Source organism: Thalassophryne amazonica, chromosome 2 (assembly GCF_902500255.1).
Source record: "Thalassophryne amazonica chromosome 2, fThaAma1.1, whole genome shotgun sequence".
Taxonomy (NCBI): domain Eukaryota; kingdom Metazoa; phylum Chordata; class Actinopteri; order Batrachoidiformes; family Batrachoididae; genus Thalassophryne; species Thalassophryne amazonica.
In genome coordinates this window covers 17,013,621-17,037,995 of record NC_047104.1, presented here as the reverse complement: position 1 = coordinate 17,037,995, position 24,375 = coordinate 17,013,621, and the positions used below count along the sequence as shown (strand labels likewise).

At 41.2% G+C, this 24,375-nt stretch overlaps 1 protein-coding gene across 1 annotated transcript in view; it reads left to right on the top strand.

Annotated features, from left to right (window-relative positions):
* The first annotated feature begins 2,834 nt into the window (after positions 1–2,834).
* The window catches only part of LOC117501864 (histone H3.3), a 57,528-nt gene continuing 35,987 nt past the window's right edge, over positions 2,835–24,375 (top strand). The window contains exons 1-2 of the mRNA XM_034160832.1: positions 2,835–2,959; positions 22,796–22,917. Coding sequence (XP_034016723.1) covers positions 2,845–2,959; positions 22,796–22,917 — 237 coding nt within the window. The 5' untranslated portion in view covers positions 2,835–2,844. The remainder of the gene's footprint in view (positions 2,960–22,795; positions 22,918–24,375) is intronic.

The window sequence follows — 24,375 nt, the reverse complement described above, 5'->3', positions numbered from 1 at the left end:
TTGTTGATCACAAAATACAAGAATTTGGTTTGAAAGCCAAATTAAAGCCATATTACATTTAGAGACAAACAGCCCAGATTGACTGTGTGTACTGGAGTAAAGATGCCTTGACACGTGCTCAAATTTGATTTGCGCACTGGTATGCAATCTGCCGTGCAGGGGAGTAAAGTCATTGTAAACTGTTGTAAACTGCACAGCTTCATGCAAGTGCGCAAAGAAAATTTTGAAATGTTTAAAAGCTCTATCACACATTATTTGAACTTCACACGAACAGTGCACATTGAACAATTTAAAAATACTGAGTGCGAGTGATTGTGTCACTGCACTGCGTCACAGTGCAGCTCATCTGAACGATTATAACGAAATGTTAAATCTATCGTAAACATACTTTCACACCTGCTCATAAGACAGAATGAACATGCAACTGTTTTACCAAGCCATTATAATATGTATATGTTGCGGACATGAATGAGTGAAGCTCATCAGCATGTTATTAAGTTCTTCAGACTTTATTTTGAGTAAATGCTTCAGGGCAGCATTAGCATGGCAAAAACCTTTCAGCTTCTGGGGGCGGGGGTCTGACCCCCCGCCTTTTTAAGCATTTTTCTTTATTTGGCTCTCACATACTTGGAAAAGCTCCTCACCATCTAACCATGTCCTTTAGGTCCTTCAGACTTTTTTTCAGTAAAATGGTTTTTGGGAGCATGAGCATGACTAAAACCTTTTAGCTTGGAGTTGTGAGGTAAAAGCAACAAGAATGGTGACAAAGGTCAGTTTCAGTTTGTACAAGGGTCAAAAGTTAAAGTTGCTCCATTAATTTTGCTCTAGCTGTATTTGTGCTGAATTTGATGCTTGTCACCATTTGAAGGATTGTTTCAGTTATCTGCTGCACTAATAAGTCAACAACAATAAACCAACCCGAATTAAAGAAGAAATGCTGCTTTTAACAACCTGGACCTCATTTCTGACATAAAATACGGTTGTTTACTCACCAAGATAAGTTTGGTGTAATTAGAAGCCCATAGTTCAAACGACGTGTTCAGTTCAAATTTGAAGCAAACATTTTTTTTTTCTTCTATAAAGGTGGATTAGAACCTTTTGTGGTACACGGCACAAACTACTGGACAGGAGGAACCTAGCAGTCAATGTGACTCAGTGATTGGAAAATGCAGCTCTTTCAACCAGACGTATGGTGCCGTGACATGTCAGTCATCTGTGTCCAATCAGATTTTAGGAGAGTCCAGTGAAACCCCGGCCTCCGCTCTAGCTCCACCCATGCCAGGAAGTGTTTGACATTTGAACATTTCCTGTTTCATTGTGACTGATAAATTGGCACTTCCTGTTTGAGTGTGAGCTTGCCACTGAGTTCCCGCGAGATTCCATGGAATCTCGTCTGTCAATCTAGGAACTGTTTGACATTTTAACATTTCCTGTTTTACTGTGGATTTGAAAATTGGCACTTCCTGTTTAGGATGCCCTGTACCATGAGTAAGCTTTGCGCCGCTGTGCGACGCTTCGCTCATATAAACATTACAAATAAGTACCTTTTAGACGGTTCCAATGCCTTCTCCACCTCATTAAGTGCAGGAAACAGAGAGGAAGAAAAGCTCCAGCTGAAACGCACCTCTGTGATTCCGGAAGCGATAAGAGGTGTTTTCATTAGCCACACTCTAAGAGAAAATGAATAATCAGCAACAAAATAATTATTTTATATATGCAGCGTCCAGCAGCATCCAACTGGGAACACAGTGGGTGGCATTGTCACGATGAAGTGCGCCAAAATGCGTGCAAATGTCAAGGCACCTTAAGTTGTGAATTGGACTGTGGCTGAACACAAGTGGAGTGACCTTCAGGCAATGTAAATGCAAGTTTTATGGCTAAAAGTACCTCTGAATCTGCATTTTTCAGACGCTGTAAGGCGATTTTTATTTTCATCAGTTACATCAGCACTCGTACAAGTTAAACAGTTGGAAGTGGTATATAATTGTTTAAAAGACATTGTTCATTGGAGTGTGATATGCCCCTCAAGTCAGTTGCTGTGGCTGAATTGAAGTCACTCACTGGCCCACGTTTGGCATGGCCTCTTCTTGTGTGGACATGCTTTACCAGGGTGTCTGGCATTAAACTGAAGAAAAAAGTGGCTACACTTGCATCCTGAGTGACGCGGTATGAGAACAAAACTAATTAAATGGAACTTGATATCATGTACATTTTTGCATCTAATCAGATATACCACCAAAAAAAAAAATATTCCTTTGACACCCCCCAAGATATCACCCCAGGAAGAATCCGGAACCCCTTTGAGTCTGGTCTGCTTGAAGTTTCTTCCTCAGAGGGAGTTTTTCCTTACCACTGTTGCTCTGGAGGTTGGTAAGGTTAGACCTTACCTGTGTGAAGCACTTTGAGGCAACTCTGTTGTGATTTGGCGCTATATAAATGAAAATATATTGAAAATTGAATTGAAATTGGAACATGGCTACAGTGTCAACAGAAAAAGCAACAATTTTAGCATTCAAACAAGGGTGTTTTCCAATGAAATTTAAGTATTTGTATTTGTTGTTGATTGTAAAATTTACTTTTCAGGAGAAAAGACATGTTATGGAAACAATAATGACAAACAAAAGACTTTTAAGTAGCTTTGGCTTTATGACATTTTGACTGCCCCAAAGTTTTTCAAGTTAGGAGCCAGCTGGTCCTTCATCGAACATGTATAAATTGAAGCACATTAGATATGACATAGAGGTTGTATTCAGGAATAACACACACAATGCCAACCTGTGTTATTGTGAGACCTTGTGTATATACAGTGTTTTTATTTTTCTTTGTTTCTTATTTCTAAAGGCCATGCGTCATACACCGTCTGCCAGCCGCCGGAAGGCCGCTACACCTAAACGTCGACCTCCGCAACCTGTCCCACTACCCTCAACATCCAGTTCCCCCAGATTAACTCGACGTTCAGGTGAGATTTTGTTACTTCTACACTGTGTAATTGAGAGACATCTCCGACAAAAACAAATTTATACTTAAAAACTTAGTGCTGCATGATTAACTTAATGCTCATCACTGTCATGACATGATCATGTGTGACAAACACTTTGCAAAATAATCCCTAAACTGCAGTAAAATTAAAAACACTTTTTTTGCATGTGCCAGTATTTGACCTGGAAGTGTTCAAGTTCAATAATTTTGCAGTGAGTGAGATTGGAAAGCCAGGAGGAATTCAACATTGGTGTTTTTGTGAAACGGTTGTATGTCAGAGGAAATGGAGGATCAAGAAATTATGTTGGGTGATTGTTAGAAGGTAAACAGTGATTAAATTTTTTTTATTATTTTAATTTGAGATTGAAGCTAGCAGCAAGAACAAGGATCTACTTGTCTGAAATGTTGGTGGAAAGCAAACAAACACCACAGGAGTTAGTGATCAAAATGAATAAAAATTAGTGCTGGGCAACCATTCGAATTGTTTATCATATGATATTCTGCAGTTAATCGCACTGTTATGCACAAAATTCAACCGTGAATTTAAAAGTAGTGTATTACACACTATTTAAAATTAGTGCTATATACAAAAGTGCCATAACTTTTGATTTGCAAACACATTAAACAAAGGAAGTGGCTATTTGTACAAAACTATATTAATAATTCCAAATTCTATTTATATGTAGTGCAGCCTGGTGGTTAGGGGTAGGAGTTATGGTTAGCATTTTTGGTTGTACACTGGACAAAAATATAAATGCAACACTTTTGTTTTTCCTCCCATTGTTCATGAGCTGAACTCAAAGATCTAAAACATTTTCTGTATACACAAAAGACTTATTTCTCTTAAATATTGTTCACAAATCTGTCTAAATTTGTTAGTGAGCCTTCTTTGCCAAGATAATCCATCCCACCTCACAGGATGCTGATTAGACAGCCTTGGGCTGGCCACAATGTGATTGTAAAAATACATGAACACTGGTTTGCTTAAAATACTCAATAAGTCTCTTTAGTGTCTGTCTTGCTGTTAGCATGGAGTCGATAAGAACAGCCAGTAAACCCTCTTTCTTTTAAAAGGCTTTAAAGGTCTTGCTTCTGCAGGTACATTGATTTGCTCCTTCCACTGGTTATGCATATGGTCTACATATTCTTTTGTTTTTTTTGTGGAAGTCTTACAGCACCACATACATGCCTGATGTATGTGGTTTCAGTGGATATTTCTTGAAACAGTTCCATGTTTACAGAACACTTTGTGAACTTGACAAAGTGGCTCTGATCTTATCTGTTTCCGTGTGGACAAGGCCTTATTTTATAATTCTGGATAAAATGTAAAGCTGAAGTTGCAGAAAATGACTAACGTTGGCTTTTGAAAAAAGCAAAATGCTGGAGTGTCTCCCGACAAAGCCCCCTCTCACCTCTCCTGTATGACCATTAATCAGCCCCCTGACCATTCTGGGGAGTCCAAACACCTGTTAAATACTTTTAATCTGTAATTGGTTATAAAGTCATTTTCACAAGAAGACATAACTACTTGTGTTGCATTGAATCAGTGATGGGCAAAGACAGACATTGGTAGTCAACATCTGTCTTCGGCTTCAGGAATAGCGGACCCTGGGTCAAACACCACGTCTTTATGTTGCTGTCTTCAGTGTAATACAAACTACGTGATAATAGAGGTTCTTTTTTGTGGGACCATCCCAGTCGTCTTGTATCCTCTTGACAAACGTGTGCCCAGTGCTTCTCTCCTCAAGAAATTCATGAAGAAAAACTTACAGTTTTGGGCACAGTGCAGCACCAAAACGCATTACAGGAATTCACCACCTCCTAAAATGAGAGTTAAGGCCCCCTGACGTGAGCATGACTTTGATTCACGCACTTGCACACCCGCTGTCGTGATGAATCCCCCGCTGTGAGCCCAGCTGGAATGCTGGTCTTGTTTCTATCGGCTGCCACGCGCTCTGCACTGGACGCTGTGTATATAAGTAATTATTTGTTTCGGATTAATCATTTTCTCTGCAAATTGCCTGTTGAAAATGGCTGTAATCACTTCTTGAATCACAGAGGACCACTTCAACGTCAGCTGTTTGCGGTGCGCACGAGTGGGCGTAACAAGCTGCAGAAAGCATTTTGAGCCATCTAAAAAGGTAATTATTTGTCAGTTTACATTGTTATGGCTTGGTAAAAGTTAGGTGTTTTCCTTTGTGTGTACAGCTGTTTAAAGTATGTTTATAACAGATATAACTTCGTTATAATTTTTCAGTCGAGCTGCGGTCTGATGCAATCCGCTGATGTCACCACTCGCTCTTCTCACTTCTTCTTGCTCCACTTGATGAGCTGCACATTGTGTTGGCGATTAGATCGCACCATGTATAGTGCAGCAGATAATTAATATTTACTGAGGGATCCTTCAAATGGTGATGCAAGCACCAAATTTGGCACACATACTCCTTAGGACATTACTCTTTTAAAAATGCAGAGTGGCCACATGAACTTTCAATAGGTGGGCAAGAGGGGACAATTGAAGAATTACACAGGGGTCAAATTAAAAAATGCTCCAATCATATTGAAACGTATTCCATATTATTTGGGTGATCATAAAGATTCTAAAAAGGTATAGTTTGGACTATCTGTGCAATGATGTTATGGAGTTATGAGGTAAAAACAGCAAAAAACACTGAGAAAGGTCAATTTCAGTTTGTACAGGGGTCAAAGTTGAAGTTGCTCCAATTTTGGTAAAAAGTGGTGCAAATTACTGGTTGAGCTAATAGGATTAATAATTGGAATAGTTTTGACTGTGTTGCATGCTTGGTTTGCAAAGTGAAGGATAAACAATGTCGGGCATCCATTGGATTCTATGACATGTGACATATGCTACTCTGTAACTTGATAACTAAGTATGATACATGATGCAAACTATTCCTTTTAAAACCATATTCACTCAACTAATAATTTGCATCACCTTTTACAAAAATTTGAGCAACTTTAACTTTTGACCCCTTTACAAATTGAAATTGACCTTTATCGCCATTCTTGCTGTTTTACCCCATAACTCCATAAAATTCATAGATAGTCCAAACTATACCTTTTTTGGAATCTTTATGATCAGACAAATAATATGGAATACCTTTCAATATGACTGGAGCATTTTTAAATTTTGACCCCTGTGTAATTCTTCAATTGACCCCTTCTTGGCCACCTATTGAAAGCTCATGTGGCCAGTCTGCATTTTTAAAAGAGTAATGTCGAAGGAGTACGTGTGCCAAATTTGGTGCTTGCATCACCATCTGAAGCATTTTTTCAGTTATCCGCTGCACTAGTAGCACAACATTTATGCGTGAAAGATTTTTTGAACATTTCAAAATTCTCTGTGCACATAGCAATAGCGCCCCTTTCCCGTGCTGTCTGCACCCGTTAAAGACGAGTTTACTCTCCAGCACGACACAGGTCGTGCTATGCATGAATCAAAGACATGCTTGTGTCAGGGGACATAACATATGTAATTACGATTCTGTGAATTCTGGATTCTGAATTCTGGTGAACACCTGGATTCCCGACACACAGTTCTCAGTGATTGACAAGGCATGGACCTCGCTAACATGCTTTGCGGAAGAAATTGCCAGAAGGAATGCAGTCTTAACAGACAACCATCAGAGGTCACCACCTCCCAGTGGCTCAAACAGTGGGGAACATAAGCACTCTAGGACCAATGGAAGATCCCAGGATGGCACACATGCAGCCCTTGGAGGCCGAAGGGGTAGGGTACTGCATAAAAAATGTATATCAAAGAGTGTGGCCCTATTGACTGACCATCCGCCATAATGTGCCGAGCAGAGACAGCAGCAACATAGATCTTAATAGTAGAGGCCAAAAGGTCACTGTCAAATGATGTTTGAAGATAGCTAAGCAGCACTGGCACAGACCAACTCTCTGGGTCTACACCCTGCGTACTGCGCCAACAGTTTAAAAGCTTCCATCAGTTGTCGTATAATGCCCTCGTGGAGGAAGCATGGGCATTCAGTATAGTATGTACTGCAGCTTGATCACTAGAGTTCAGCATGGAGTCTGTCCTTTCAGGGTCCACACATACAGTTGAAGACTATCTGGGTGAGGATGCCAAATGCACCCCTCCAACTGTGACAAATGGTCCCTCCTCTGAGGGAGTGGCCACGGCTCCTCGTTGAGGGAACATCAGAATTATGAGGAACATGTCTGCCCGGCCAGTATGGGGCTACCAGGAACACTGTGTGATTGCTCATGCATATCCTGTGTAGTCTCTGGAAAGATAGACTGTGCTATAAACTAACGATTGATGTGTATCAATGAAAATAAGGAGCTCTTACAACTAAAATATATGCCTCGAAAGTCGGCATTTAACCAGAACAGGTGCTGATGTAACAGTCCCCCCCCCCCAATTCGGCTGACCTCTTCAGCTGCACTCCAAAGCTATGGCTTCACAGCCTCAAGACGTTGAAGGGGCTGATTTTTAGTAACAATTCAGTCCATTTTTTGGAAAATCCATGCTCTGCGGCACAGACCACTTGAACCCAAGAGCTGGCAGAAATTTGCCGTTACTGGCAGTTTAAAACTAGCCTCTACTGCTGACTCGTGGAAGAAACAGCTCGCCTTCAGTGCAGAAACTTCCTCCTCTCCTGCCTTTCACCTGCAGAGCGACACTGGCAGAGTTGTGAACCTCTGTGCCCATGTGACGTCACACATCACTGTTATAGCAGCCGGCATGGCCGTGTAATGAAAAAAAAAAAGTCTCGCAAAGGGGCACCAAAATAATGTAACAAATTTAAATGTAATTATTTTAATCACCTTATATGTGTTGTTGGCCTCACACTGGGGACCAAAAGAATGTATTGAAATTAAATCACTTAATTTAATAATTGGAATGGATGGCCCCTCTCACATGAATTTAAAGAATAATTATTTTGATCAAATGACTGGACCAGAAACGTAAGGAATTTGAATATTAAGATTTATTAATCTTTAATATTGTAAGGTCCTCTTTGGAGGAACCCAGGTTAAGTCACGCCACATTAGTAAAGCAAATTTTAATTCATATGATATTAACCTCAGGGGCACCACCCAGTTTTAAGGACTGGGAACCTCGATTTAAACATTAATTCATCAGTCTCAAATTAATCAGTCTCAAATGTGAAAGTCATGAATCCTACGATACATATTAACCAAGAGTTTCCATCTGAACACAAAATGAACCACAGCAGAAATATTTACATTTTATTTACAAATATACAAGAAATTGAACAGTTTACTGGTATTTTTTGAGTGGACAGTGATTAAATAAGTTTATTTATGGACATATGTTGTTTCTCATGAGACGCTGAAAGAAAGCAGTGGAATAAAGCTTTAACGAATTAAGCAAACAAATGTAATTTGAATTTGTGATGAATTTTGAAGCCAATTACACTCAACAAAAATATAAACGCAACACTTTTGGTTTTGCTCCCATTTTGTATGAGATGAACTCAAAGATCTAAACTTTTTCCACATACACAATATCACCATTTCCCTCAAATATTGTTCACAAACCAGTCTAAATCTGTGATAGTGAGCACTTCTCCTTTGCTGAGATAATCCATCCCACCTCACAGGTGTGCCATATCAAGATGCTGATTAGACACCATGATTAGTGCACAGGTGTGCCTTAGACTGCCCACAATAAAGGGCCACTCTGAAAGGTGCAGTTTTATCACACAGCACAATGCCACAGATGTCGCAAGATTTGAGGGAGTGTGCAGTTGGCATGCTGACAGCAGGAATGTCAACCAGAGCTGTTGCTCGTCTATTGAATGTTCATTTCTCTATAATAAGCCGTCTCCAAAGGCGTTTCAGAGAATTTGGCAGTACATCCAACCAGCCTCACAACCGCAGACCACGTGTAACCACACCAGCCCAGGACCTCCACATCCAGCATGTTCACCTCCAAGATCGTCTGAGACCAGCCGCTCGGACAGCTGCTGAAACAATCGGTTTGCATAACCAAAGAATTTCTGCACAAACTGTCAGAAACCGTCTCAGGGAAGCTGATCTGCATGCTCGTCGTCCTCATCGGGGTCTTGACCTGACTCCAGTTCGTCGTCGTAACCGACTTGAGTGGGCAAATGCTCACATTCGCTGGCGTTTGGCACGTTGGAGAGGTGTTCTCTTCACAGATGAATCCCGGTTCACACTGTCCAGGGCAGATGGCAGACAGCGTGTGTGGCGTCATGTGGGTGAGCGGTTTTCTGATGTCCAATGTTGTGGATCGAGGTGGCCCATGGTGGCGGTGGAGTTATGGTATGGGCAGGCATCTGTTATGGATGAAGAACACAGGTGCATTTTATTGATGGCATTTTGAATGCACAGAGACACCGTGACGAGATCCTGAGGCCCATTGTTGTGCCATACATCCAAGAACATCACCTCATGTTGCAGCAGGATAATGCACGGCCCCATGTTGTAAGGATCTGTACACAATTCTTGGAAGCTGAAAATGTCCCAGTTCTTGCATGGCCGGCATACTCACTGGACATGTCACCCATTGAGCATGTTTGGGATGCTCTGGACCGGCGTATACGACAGCGTGTACCAGTTCCTGCCAGTATCCAGCAACTTTGCACAGCCATTGAAGAGAAGTGGACCAACATTCCACAGGCCACAATTGACAACCTGATCAACTCTATGCGAAGGAGATGTGTTGCACTGCATGAGGCAAATGGTGGTCACACCAGATACTGACTGGTATCCCCCCCCCCAATAAAACAAAGCTGCACCTTTCAGAGTGGCCTTTTATTGTGGACAGTCTAAGGCACACCTGTGCACTAATCATGGTGTCTAATCAGCATCTTGGTATGGCACACCTGTGAGGTGGGATGGATTATCTCAGCAAAGGAGAAGTGCTCACTACCAGGTGCAGGATTGGCTTGATGAGCTGACAGAACGGCTGAGGTGCTCAGTGCTTCGTTGTCAGCTTGCTTGACCCAAGTAGCTTTAAAAAGGTTGTTGTTGCCTAATTGAAAGTCTTTGTGAATTTAGAAAAAGTTAAAGTTTTAAGAGCAGCGCGCTGGATTACAAAAAAAAGGAAAAGTCACTTTTCTGTAAATTCGCTCTTATTCTGAAACGGTACGCTCGGAAGTTGTCTTTAAAAAAAAATTGAAGACTTGACGAACTGTAAAACTTTGTCAAGGCTGTTACCTTATTGTTAAAGTTAGGATCAAAGAATGAAACAGGCTGTGTGGGGCCTTGTTAAGCCACAATAAAAGAAGAGAGAAAGAGACGGGTTTATCGAAGGGGCACACAGAAGAGTTGGGCTGTTTGATTAGGAATAAGAGTGAGTTTTATGAACACAAGGAAAAGATTGGTAAGCTCCTGGCTAATCAGTTACTTGGTATCAGGGCGAAGCAAATAATAACTAAGTTTGGGACAACAGCGGAGAGGTGACATCAGACCAAAAGGTGATTGACACATTCAGGTAATTTTACTCCAGACTATACACATCAGAATCTACCGTAAATTTAAAGGATTTGCTTGATTTCTTTGACTCCATTACTTCGACTTTGCTTTCCCTGGAACTTAGACAAACTCTTGAAGCTTACATCACAAAAGAGGAACTTCAGTTGGCAATTTCATCTATGCAATCAGGAAAATCTCCAGGCCCTGATGGGTTTTCCGCTGATTTTTTTCAAAAAAAATTTCAGACGACCTTTTCTTTGCCAAGTTTGGAAAGAGTCTCTTGACTCTAGTGCATTTCCTCCATCGTGTTACCAGGCCTGTATCTCTGTGTTGCTTAAAAAAGATAAGGATCTGGCTGATTGTGCTTCTTATAGGCCTATATCTTTGTTGAACACTGATTTTAAAATTCTGTCAAAACTACTGGCTTGTAGGTTAGAAAAAAGTCTTCCTTCCATAATGTCACCTGACCAAACTGGCTTTATTAAGAATCTGCATTCTTTCTTTAACATAAGACGGCTATTTAACATCATTTACACTCCAAACTACAAGATACCTGAATGTCGCATTGCTGTGGACGCTGAAAAAACATTTGACAGGGTTGAGTGGGAATTATTATTATTTTTTTTTTTTACTTTAGAAAGGTTTGGTTTTGGCCCTTTATTTTGTTCCTGGGTTAAATTTCTTTACACTAGTCCTTTGGCTTCAGTTTTAAACTAATTGTTGCTATTCTGACTATTTTAGGGTTTACCGTTGGACAAGGCAGTGCTGTCCTTTAAGTCCTTTGCTTTTTGCACAATTGCGGTTTGTGACAGTGGGGACATAAAAGACATTTGGATGGGGGTATTCTGTCCTCCTTGAAGTGTTTAGTTCAGCAGACAGATAAACAGTTCTCCAAATGAGAGACAAAGGCTTCCAGGTTCAGCTTGTTTAATTTTTGCCTTACACATGAAGGTACTGTAAAAAGACGTATATTTCCAAAACTCTGTGGAAACAAAGTAAAGCTGCTGTGCTACTTTAGTCTGCTGCTCTTCTTCAGCCCTCTAGTCTAACCATCTACGGAAGCCCAATGGTGGCAAACTTCAAAAACTCAAATTCAGAATAACTTTAACAATACTGCCACCTCTTGGCGAAAACATGCATGCCAGCCATAAGAGAGGCTGCACACTCCCTGCCTGGTATAATAGTTTATACCACTACTCACTGTCTTTATGAAAGAGTAAGATGACCTCTGAAACAGGCCGTGAATACACTTGAGTGCCCTGCTGGACTACTTTAACTTCCACTTTACGCACCCTGGTATCTTGACCGGGTATGGTCTTGATTACAAGTCAAGTTTAACAATATGACATCTCCCACCTGCAGGTTACGTCTCTCTGAATGTCACTTTTCCTCGGTTGAAGTATCATTAAGTATTCCTGCCTCTTCTTATTCCAAAATTCGTCAGCAAAGCCTTGAACATCATTAAGGTCAGCAAGGTCATTAACATCAAAATCCTCTATAGGTGCAGACAGTGTATTGGTTTTTGTGTCATCAACATTGATGGAGTGAGAACTGCAGGAGCTTCCAGGTCAGAAGATACTGGAACCAATGGTCTTGAGTTCATGAGTAGAGTACTTTTATTAATCCCGAAGGAAATTAAGGTGTCTGTCAGCTTCCATAGATACATAAATACACAAACATACGAGTACACAAAGACCTAATACACTATAACCTATATACCTATATCACTATAACCTTCTGTGTGGTGTTAAAGAGCTGGATGGCCCTGGGGACAAAAGACTTCCATAGTCTGTCTGTCCGGCAGGGGATGGCACGGAGTCTGTAGCTGAACAGGCTCCTCTGGTTGGCCAGAAACTGGTGCAGGGGGTGTCCTCTGTCATCAGAGTGGTAGGTATCTCGTGTGTCAGATGAAATGTGTTAGTCTTGAGAAGATGGGCATCCAGAATGCGTTGTGCAATGCCAATCATCCTCTCCCATACTCCACCCATGTGGGACGAGTGGAGAGTGTTGAAAATCCAGCTGCATTTGTTGTCCTTAAGGTATGCCCTTAGCTCAGTATCCTCTGAGTTGGCGTTGAGCTCTTTACAGGCGCCGATACAAATTTGTACCCTGACCTGATCTGAGCATTTTTTTATAGGTCCTCTAATGGCCATGAAATGTCTGAGGCCATTGATAAAACTTGCAGTGGTCATTGTCTCAATAATGACCACTGGACGCTCTGGTGCACAAGCAAGTGAATATGGCTACTCACCGTTTGCTTTCTGCATAGCCTCCTTGTGTTCTCCGGTAGGTCACCATCCATGTGCCAAAGATGTCAACCCCAACATGTGAGAAAGGTGGTTCCAACGACAATCTGTCTGTTTGTAAGTCTGCCAACTTTGTTCTTCCAGTTTCCCTCAAAATTTTTTACAAATGACACACTTATGTATCACACTAGAATAAGTTTCTTCCACCCAATTAGCCATAGCCCAGCTGATCTTACAGCGCCCTCTGTAAAGTGGCGTCCCTAAGGTGCAACTTGTTCATGATAATATTTCACTAACAGTGTAGCAATATGGGACTTGACAGTGATTAGTGGGTGCTTATCATCGAAAGACGTGCGTCGAGATTATGCAACCACCAACTCTTAACAATCCATCATTATCTAGAAATGGAGCCAACTTGAAAAGAGGGCTGTGTCTTGGAATTTGTTCTCCTTTGGAAAGACATTGGACTTCCTTAGATCCAAAGATGTCTTGCTGTATAGCCCTGATAATCACAATCGTTGCTTGGACTCTTTGATTTCCTCTAATGCCATCACTTTTAGGACTCTTTGTGACAGTTCTGGCTTTCAAGATTAGTGTGGAGAATGATCGCATTAATGACTTCCACGTGGAGAATAACTCAAACCTATGGGATCCAAGCAGGCCTTTTGTCACCTTACTACTGATGACTGTTACCTCAGGAGGGGTTTCTTGATCCATGTCTGGATGTACTAGCTCGAAGTTGTCAGTCTGTGTGGTGTGCTCTTGCTGAGGTTTTGATAGGAATAATGGCCAAGAAAATCAGTTGCTTTCAAGCGCTGTCGCAGCTACTGGTCGTGTTCCATGGTCTGCAGGATTTTCTTCAGTGTTGATATAATGCCACTGGTGTGGATGAGATATCTTCCTGATCTGTGTGATTCGGTTAGACACATAGATGTAAAATCTGTGCAAGGTGTTATGAATGTAGTCCAACATGATTTTACTATCTGTGTAGAATTTCAGAGTGTATGTCGATGTCTATTTCACCTTTAATGAAGTCTGCCAAGACAGCAGCACAACGTTCAAGGCGAGGAACTGTGTGGACGGGATGTGGAGCTAGCTTGGACTTTGCCATGACAAAACTTACATGACATTCCCCTATTGTGGAGATGGTTTTCAAATAGGCTACAGCAGCTATAGCAGTGGTGGATGCATCTGAAAATACACAAAGCTCCCTGTACTGTCTGATTGGCCAGTGAAACAGCAACATAAGGTCTCAGGATCTCAAGTTGTTCCAGTTCTTTCATGGCATCCCTCCAGAGTTTCCATTGTTCCTATTTTATTGTTGGGAGTGGAGCATCCCAATCATACTGTTCAACCGAACGCTCCTCATTAGGTTCCTTCCTACCACAGTGACTGGTGCCACAAATCCTGAAGGGTCAAAGAGACTGTTCGCTGTAGAGAGAATACCTCTCTTGGTCAGAGAGGTATTCTGTTGGGTCACACAGAAAATCTGTCTCAAGGTTCCAGCTGAGACCTAGACTCCTTTGAAGGGGCAGTGATTCCCCTCCCAAATCCAGATCATTCACATCAGTAGCTCCATCTTCTGTAGAGAATCCTTGTTGCTGTTCGATGCTATTTTGTGCAATCTGATCTTTGACTCAGCTAGAATTTCTTGGGACATTTGCAGAGTTTTGATGGCTTCTGTTTCATTGGGAAATTATGCAAGTCCATCATCCACATAGAAATTGCGCATGACAAACTCTCTTGCATTAGCATTGGACTCAGCTGCCACCGAACCAGCTTATCGTACGCAGTACTGCTGGAATTGAACTGTTGCCAAATAATGCACTGTCACGCGAAACTCTTTCACTGGTTTCTGCAAGTCATTATCTTCATACCACAAGAACCTTAAAAAAAATCTTTGTGTTCCTCACAGACTGTGAAACAATTATCTGCACATCTGTTGTAACTGCGATTGGTTCTTTTCGAAAACAGATCAGAACCCCAATAAGGATGTTGGACCACAGGACCACTCAAGAGAATGTCGTTAAGAGAAACTCCTTCATGTTTGGCACTGGAGTCAAACACTACTCTTATCAGCTCTGGTTTGCGAGGGTGGTAAACACTAAACAAGGGTAGTTAGCCACACTCTTGGCCTTCTTTTAGCAGCGGAGCTGGCTCTGCTTGCTTGGCATCTTTTGTATGAAGTTGATGAAATCTTTTCTCATCTGTGGTTTCTTGTGTTTCTTGCATTTAATCATTAGTGATTGATCTCTGCTGTCTTCCACAGCATGTCTTTTTCCTGATTCTCTCCCCTCAGCCCCAACCAGTCCCAGCAGAAGACTGCCCCTCCCTGAGCCTGGTTCTGCTGGAGGTTTCTTCCTGTTAAGTTTTTCCTTCCCACTGTCGCCAAGTGCTTGCTCATAGGGGGTCGTTTTGACCGTTGGGGTTTTTCTGTGATTATTGTATGGCTTTTGCCTTGCAATATAAAGCGCCTTGGGGCAACTGTTGTTGTGATTTGGCGCTATATAAATAAAATTGATTTGATTTTGATTTGTCTAGAGTGCGCTGTAGGGACAACAAGCGTTTTGCAGCTTGAGGTCTTTTGTTTGGGAGATGGTTCCGTGGTGACCGAAAAGGTAAGGGGGCACCCCAAGTGTTTGTCTCATCTTTATAGACTTGCCTATAAAGTGGAAAATCTCATCTTCAACTGTCAGAGCGGGTTGATCATCATGCTGCATTCTCTGAAACACTTGACTGCCAAGATCATCAGTTTCTCTTACTACATGGTTCATGGTGTTTTGAAGACTCAGGTTTGGAGTGTGGCAACTGAGTCTCTCTTTGACCTGAATGTTGCTTTTGCGTGGACCCCAGATTGAAGCGCGTCCAATCTGTCCAATCGCTGTTGGTCTTGTAGGCACTGATATTGGCCGACTTGTGTGCTGCTCCAAGACACACCTCTCCGACTACAACCCACCCAAGGTCAAGACGTTGAGCATATGCTTCATTGCACAGTCCATTGTACTGTTCTCTGTGAACTGACCGGACAACACATGATCAGGTTGGCTGAGAATACACTTAGCTTTCTTTTTCACCTGATTTTCCCCAAACGAACGCAAGTGTCTTGTTTGACCCTAGTTATTTTAGAGCAAACATTGACAGTGCCATTCAGGTTGTTTTTGTCTTTAATAGACAATCTGTTGAAACTACAAATTCCGGAGAATAATAGTCTTCTACTGGTGCACATACCCACAAAGCTCACATTGAAAGATCTCTGGGTGGAAGCACTTAAGTGATCTTTTGCCCAAATATTGCTCATTTCTTACAGGTTATATGGCTGCAAATTTAGTAGTGATATCACAGGTTTCCCTCGTTGTGCAGACCTAGGAAATTTTTTAATCTTACAAGATGATTGGCTGAGGAAGTCTGGAATGGCAGAGAAGTATGTGACGGTAGTGCAGGACATGTTCAAGAATAGTGTAACAGCAGTGAGATACCCAGTAGGAATAACGGCCTCTCTCAAGGTGGAAGTGGGGTTACACCAAAGATAAGCTCTGAGTCCTTTCTTGTTTGCAATGGTGATGGACAGGTTGACTGATGAGATCAGACAAGAGTTTCAATGGACAATGATGTTTGCAGATGACATTGTGATCTGTATGGGAAAATCAGCCTCCACTCATCACTGATTGGTTCATTTCTTATATGTAAAAACCAACACACACATTACAGTATTGTGTGCTGGGTTTTTTTTACAAATAAATCTGTATTTGTAAAATATGTAATTTTTTTCCATTTGTAAAATATCAGTATTTGCAAAACTGAAAATTCTGTTTAAGTGTGATTCAGCTCAGTGACCGTGTGATATTTGGGTGGGCACTATTCAGACTACCATCCAGTAGATGGCAGTGTTCTATGCATTTTGACCCATCTAACGTTAACGTTAATATCAGTAAAGCATCCGGAATTAGTTTGGTTTTTAAATCAAACCATAAGTCAAACCTGTTTTGCTATGTGTGCCTTTTGCAACACGTTGGGGGCTCTGTATGTTGTGAATGTAAATGACGTGTTTTTTGTTTTTTTATAGCAGCCTGGCAGCCAGGCGCCTTCTGCTGGGGTACAGTTGAACTCAGCTCCTCACAACTGCCTGACTGCTGCAAAATATGTAGCAAACAGGAACCAACATGTATGATTTTAGGGTTTGCAAATGTTTTTGACCATAACTAACTATGCCAGCAAAAAGCCCATAGTGGACTAAGTTAGTGGAACGAAATTTAGTGGAAGCTAATTGGTCCGCTGATGGTTTTTGAAGTTAGCTGTAAAGCTAACCCGCTAACAAAAAGTTAGCTTCACTAATTAACGGCTAGTAGATTAGCGGAACTGTGCCCACCACTGCTTAGAGGAGACAAGTCCCACAGTGAGAAGGCACGTGGAGATTATTCAGTATGAATCGGTGTCTAGATACAAACGTGCGCGATGCGATTGTATTGATTCATTCAGTGTGCATTGATTCATTTGACGGGTTGAATTGTGTTGCATCGCTCTCTGCCTGCTTGCATCAATTTTTTTTTTCTCCGATGCACATTGAATGCACCATGGACAGAGCCAGAAAGCACATTTCTACCACAACAAAAATGATGACATCAATAGCCTTTTGCTTAATGATTCCCTTATCGGTCCTTCAGTTCAGGACACCAGAGAGGCTGTTGTTTTTGAGGGTGTTTATTGGGAAATGATCATCCCGCATCGTCTGCCTATTCGAATGTGTTGAAAAAGTTGTGATCCTTCCTTGTTATCTAGTAATTAAGTCATAAAACCCTACTGAGTCTAATCATCATGCTCATTTGTCATGCCAGTGTGTGTCTTGAGCCTGTGACAATAATAGGTTGGGCTGATTATTATTATAATTTGTTTAAGCAATGAGTCCACAATTTATTTATCAGCCTCTGTCAAATCCATTTAAAGATGTCAATTGTAACTCACCTGTCTGCTGATTAATGACCAGGACTCATGTTTGTTGTTGTGTCAAGAAAAGAGAACTATTTCCCATTTCACAGTGTGCAGTTATGATTACTCATTAATGTGTTCTTTTTTCTTGGGGCAGCACATGATCCTCTGGCGTGGACTGGGACCATTAATATCACCCTGTTCACGAAGTGAAGTTATGTCTGTTTAAAGGGGAAAAAAATATTAATAATAATAATAATTCTCCGATGTTGTGGGATTTGACTAATTATAAGGATCGTTCCTCTACATGCTGCTGTTGTTGCCAGCAGGCAGGCTTACAGTCTGTGTAAACAAAAAAAAAACAAAAAAAACAAAAAAAAAAAAAAGAGGAGGGGGGTATAATAAAAGAAAATAATAATAATCAGCACCATTACTCTCAGGCTCAGACACTACGACAAATGAGTGCAATGATTTTTTTAAGACCCCCCCCCCCCCCCCCCCCCCCACACACACACACACAGATGTAACTTCAGCTTGCCAGACTTAGAGGCAGTGGTGGGCACAGCTAACCAAAAAGTTAGCTTTGATAACTGCTAATCCGCTAACTGAAAAGTTAACTTTTATAATGATAAACTAATAAAAAAAAATGTAGCGGAAGCTACAGCTAATAAGTTTTAGTATTGACTCCGGTACACTGTAAGCTAATGACAAACCAGTTTTGAGTTTAAGCACTGGCGATGCTTCTGCGTAGAATCAAAGGCCCTCACAAACCCAACACAGTGAGTCAGAGCTTCTTTCTTTGTGCGCCCTGCCCACTGCTGTAAGGAACAGTCATTTACATTCACAGCATACAGAGCCCCTGACGTGTGGCTAAAGGCATACACAGCAAAACAGGTTTGACCTTTTGGTTTGATTTTAAAAACCAAACTAATTCCAGACATTTTATTGATATTAACGTTAATTGTCATTTTTACAAAGTGAAAATATACCACATAGCTTTTAATTTTAAAACAATGCACTAATTCTGAAGGTTTGAACATTAACACACACAGATGCCAAAAGGCATTATGGGAAAATCAGCCTCCACTCATCACTGATTCCTTCATTTCTTATATGTAAAAACCAACACACACATTACAGTATCGTGTGTTGGTTTTTTACAAATAAATCTGTATTTGTATAATATGTAATTTTTTTTCATTTGTAAAATATCGGCATTTGCAAAACTGAAAATTCTGTTTAAGTGTGATTCAGCTCAGTGGCTGTGTGAGATTTGGGTTGGCACTATTCAGACTACCATTCAGTAGATGGCAGTGTTCCATGCATTTTGACCCATCTGATGTTAACGTTAATATCAGTAAACCATCCGGAATTAGTTTGGTTTTTAAATCAAACCATAAGTCAAACCTGTTTTGCTGTGTATGCCTTTTGCCACACGTTGGGGGCTCTGTATGTTGTGAATGTAAATGACGTGTGTGTGTGTGTGTGTGTATATATATATATATATATATATATATATATACACACCAGAGGATTGTGTGCCGTCCCACCACTAACGAGGAACTAATAATAACTGCACACTGTGAAACATCAAATAATTCTCTTGCCACATCAGCAGATGTTAGTCCTGGTCTCTAATCAGCAGACAGGTGAGTTACAATTGACATTTTTAAACTGCTTTGACAGAAGCTGATAAATAAATTGTGAACTTGCTGCTTCAAAAAAATAATAATAATCAGCCCCCCATTATACTCCCAGGCTCAGACACACACTTGCTTGACAATTGAGTACGTTGATTAGATTCAGCAGGGTTTTATCACTTAATTACTAGATAACACTGAAGGATCACAACTTTTACAATATGTTCAAATAGGCGGACGATGCAGGATGTCCCCAAGCACTCCCAGCGTGCACCACGCCTAATCCAAAATGGAGGTATCCGTGAAACCGTCTACTGCAGACTGCAGTGGGGCAGCTTGAAGGAACAAAGCAGCGCTTCGACCCACTGTTTGCTGGTTCTCTGCTTCGCTTCCAGCGGCAGGTCCACAATTTCTTAATTAACCTCTCTCAAAGCCATTTAAAGATGTCACTCGTGAGTCAGCTTTGTGTGGATTAAAGTCACAAACTGGGACTCTTCTTCCGAGAATCGTCCAACATTCCACACCAGAGTTTTACACAATGGTTCTCTGTCGTGAGCACCTGCCCATGCATAAACTGAAGTTGTCCATCAGGTAAAGGATATAATAATAATAATAATAATAATAATAATATCCTCTGTTTTGTGGGACTAAGTACACAGCTCCAAAGAGCCGCACAGATTTCAGTGTGAACTAATAACTTCAGAGCGAATCGCCATTTTAAATAAATGACACCTCTTTCCAAACGTTATAATACAAACAATAAACTACACCTGACCAAACACGTTTTTTTTTTTCCCCAAAATGATACGTCCTCCATTTTTTATGAATTACTTACTGACTACAGCCGGCTGAAGAGCTCAGCTGAGAGTCTATGGAGTTACATTTGTGTCATTAATATCTGAAAGCAAATGCTTTTGACAAAAACTACAGATTTTGTCTATTTCTGTCCAGAGATCAAGGATCCATCATGTACATCAAGGATCCAGTGACCATGTACAGATTTATTGATTTTTATTTATGTCCAGAAATCAAGGATCAAGTGACAGATTTCATATTTATTTGCTTTAAAACTCAATACAATGTTGCTGACATAGAAAACCTCTAAAGGCTACTTTTAGTACACAGAAAGAGGTATTGATAAGGGAATCTATAAAGTATCGTATTGATAAACGGAATTGATATTGAGAAAATCTTATCAATACCCATCATTAATCGTGTCGTGCCATATCGCATTGTCAGGAATTGAATCGCCATCAAATCGCATCGAATCGGGAGCAGGGGTGAATCGTATCGTCAGTATCATCATGTATCGCTATATTTATCATATCGCTGGTAGTGTATCGAGGTGTGTGTCGAATCATCATGAGATTCTCATGAGATTCACATGCCTCGTAGAGAGAGTAGTGAGCAGGTTGAATCTCACCTGGAGAGGTGAAGATGTGCTCTGGAGAGAAGGGGAATGAAAGTCAGTCTGAGCAGGACTGAGTACATGTGTGTGAATGAGAGGAAGCCCAGTGGAATAGTGCGGATACAAGGAGTCAAAGTTTTGAACGTAGAAGAGTTTAAATACTTGGGGTCAACTGTCCAAAGTAATGGAGAGTGTGGTAGAGAGATGGAGAGAGTACAGACAGGGTGGAGAAAGGTGGCAGGAGTGATTTGTGATAGAAGAATATCTGCAAGAGTGAAGGGAAAGTTTACAAGACAGTAGTGAGACCAGCTATGTTGTGCAGCTTAGAGAGGGTGGCACTAACAAAAAGACAGGAGACAGAGCTGGAGGTGGCAGAGCTGAAGATGTTGCGATTCTCTTTGGGAGTGATGAGAATGGACAGGATTAGGAATGAACATATCAGAGGGACAGCACAGGTGGGACAGTTTGGAGACAAAGTCAGAAAGGCGAGATTGAGATGGTTGGACATGTGCAGAGGAGGCACCCAGGGAGAAGGATGCTGTGGATGGAGACACGAGACAGGAGGAGGGAGGCCAAAGAGGAGGTTTATGGATGTGCTGAGGGAGGACATGCAGGTGGTTGGTGTGACAGAGGACAAGGTGAGATGGAAACAATTGATCTGAATTTTGGTACAGGAGTAGCTTTTAGATAGCTCCAAAATATATCCAATGGGTTTCTTTTTTAATTTTGACCTTGATGCGACCTTTGGAGTTTGGCCATGCCTACTTTTCTAGCTGAAACTGTGATATCTTGTATCCAGGTGAGCTACAGTGCCTGTGGCAGTTTTTTTTTTATTTAATATATATCAAGTTTAATGCCGCGTTCACACTGGGCGCGATATGACTCTACAAATTCGCGTGGGTCGCCAGGCGACGGACGCGCCTCCTTCGCCCGGTGTGTCGCTCTGCTTGGGTGGACTTTCGCTGCGAAAATTCGCCCCAGTGCGTCATCAAATAGGAGGAGCTTCCATTCTGCTCACCGGCTCCAGTTGTCAGTCAAGCTAACATGACGGACCTTGATCACACGGAGTGAGTTGCTGTGGAAAGCTCCCAATACAGAGAGTATCATTATTTGCTGCAGGAGCTGTGTCTGGGTGACGGCCGCTTTCAACGGTCCTTCCACCTCTGCGGGACCCAGTTTGAGGATCAACTGTCCCGTTCGCGCGCGCACATGTAAATAATAATAATAAAAAAAAGACTACATCTGTGTAGTTAATTAATAAAATATACCCTACAGACGATTCGCTCTCGCGTGCACGTAAACGGAAAAAGAAAAGGAAAAAGCTCCGCTCCCGCTGCTGCAAGTAAGGCTGCTGCTCGCTCCAAAAACTGTCATAATTGTGTTTAGAAACCAGTCACCATTTGCTTTATTATACAGGTGTGTAGTTAATAAGTAAAATAATCTCCAGGACGATTCGCGCGCACGTAAAATAAAAATAAAAAGAAACTCCGCTCCCTGCTGCTGTGGTGCTGCTGTTCGCTCCAAAAACTCTTTCATGATTGTGAAATAAAGGACAAAAGAGACATAAGTCCTGCTCACAGGCTGCTACCAGATACAGGACATGTTCACATCTTCAGTCAAACTCCAGACATCTCCACGTCACTACATATTCAGTCCCTGATTGGTCATCGCGACGAGACGAAAAAGTTCAGATTTTTGAACTTGAGGAGGAGGGCAACGCGACGTGTCGCGACGCAATATTGCGCCACAAATGCGCAAAACTCTCAAAATCGCTTCACTCGCGTCCATCGCGTCGCGCTGCACGGTTTGGCGCCAAAACGCGTCCTTACATAGGGATTACATGGCAACCTGTGGCTGCAGTCGCTCGCGTCGCGCCCGGTGTGAACGCAGCATAAGAGATTTGTTTCCAGTTTGAGTTTAAGGAGGATAATTTTAGAACTTTTAATAAAGAGAATTACCTTTTGTGTCTGAAATGGCAGAAACAAATTAAAATGTGTTAAAGCCCAAGGGGGTGAATACTTTTGCACAGCACTGTACATGCAAGTCAGTAATTCTCACAACCTCTACAATCTTTTCAGTATAAAATGTGTTCCTTGCCAAACGTGTTGTAGAGTTTATTGTGAAGATATAAATGTGCTCTCCAGGGCGTCAACCAGAAACTCCCAAGAAGAAAAGATTTCGTCCAGGAACAAAGGCCCTGATGGAGATTCGTAAATACCAGAAGAGCACTGATTTACTGCTCAGGAAAGCTCCTTTTGCTCGTGTGGTAAGTCAGAGTGAGGAACCTGTTTTGGCACATATGGCAGCTGAATATCAGATGGTTGGATTTACAATTTTAACTTTGGATTACCTTATCAGTCAAAAAGGTTTACAGTTGTGCTCGGACATTTATATACACTCATCATGGTCATGGTATTTTGGGGTTTTCAGTGATGTTCTTGAACTGTTCTTTTGTCAGGGTGGAATGATTGTACAGCATCTACATTATAATAGTCAAGTGCCGTCTGTGTGCATACGCGTGTATAGCTTCGATCATGCAAAAACACATAAGCACACCATTTGTGTGCTTATGTGGCCAAAAAGGCCTTATCTGTTTTTGGTCAAGGATGAACACTGCAAAAACTGAAAGTTGATACACCAAATATTTTTGGAAAAATTAGCAATTTTAGCTAATCAGTTAACATTGGACGTTGTCCTGCGTTCTGAAATCAACTCCTCACATTTTTAAGAGATTTCGTGAAACTTGGTACAAGGCCTTGTTGTAGGTTGGTAATACGCATATTATATTGTTTGAGTTGGGCTCATTTTTATTAGTTATGGTCCTTGATTTAACTTGATCAACTCCTCTCAGACTTCTAGATAGAATTTCATGTAACATGGTACAAGTCTATGTTGTATTGTATTTTGCAGCACTGTATGTATGTAGCGACTCGCTGGTCGCATGCCTGCAGGCCTTCATGCCTACATTAAAAAAAGAGAGAGAGAGAGAGATCGGCAGTCAGTGACTTTAACGTTCTGTGAGGAGCTGCAGTTATGCAGCTGAAAGCAGCATCTTTGTCTGAGTGAAAGAAAAAAAAAATAGCATCAAAATCCTTCATTAAATAATTTACATTAAATAATTAACTGTTTATTTTACAATTTAAAGGCTTTGTGTTTTCGAAAAGCTCTTAAGTTTGTTAGAAGGAGGAAAAACAGCAAAGACCGTGTGAGTGAGGGGAGTGGGCAGGGAGGGACAAAGAGAGAAAGGAGGAAGGGAGCTTCACTCATTTTCACATGAAAATTTAATAGTTTTCATTAGACTGTTTACAACCTACACAAACTATTTACTGTTTACACAGACGATCACATGACCATTTTTGTGAACAGCAGACTTGAGCGCTAAACGCTCCTTAAACTAGTTCAGCAACTTAACAATGATAGACGATCATCTTCAGCACACAGCCTCACTTAATGAAACAAGAAAGTGTGTAATTCAGTGTATGCGATTCAGAAAGTTTATTATCCAGGTTTTACCCTTTAAAGAGAAGGTTTCACAAACAAATCAGGCCAGTTTCAGCTCTTGTTAAAATAGACAATTATTAACGTGGTTATAATGCAAAGTAATGCAATCCTAATGAAAAATGTTGAAAGAAAAAAAAAACTGTTAAGATGACAGAAAATCTCTGCCTGACACAATTGTGCCTCACTGGATTAAAGCTATTGTGTGTCAGTTTCTTCAAAACTG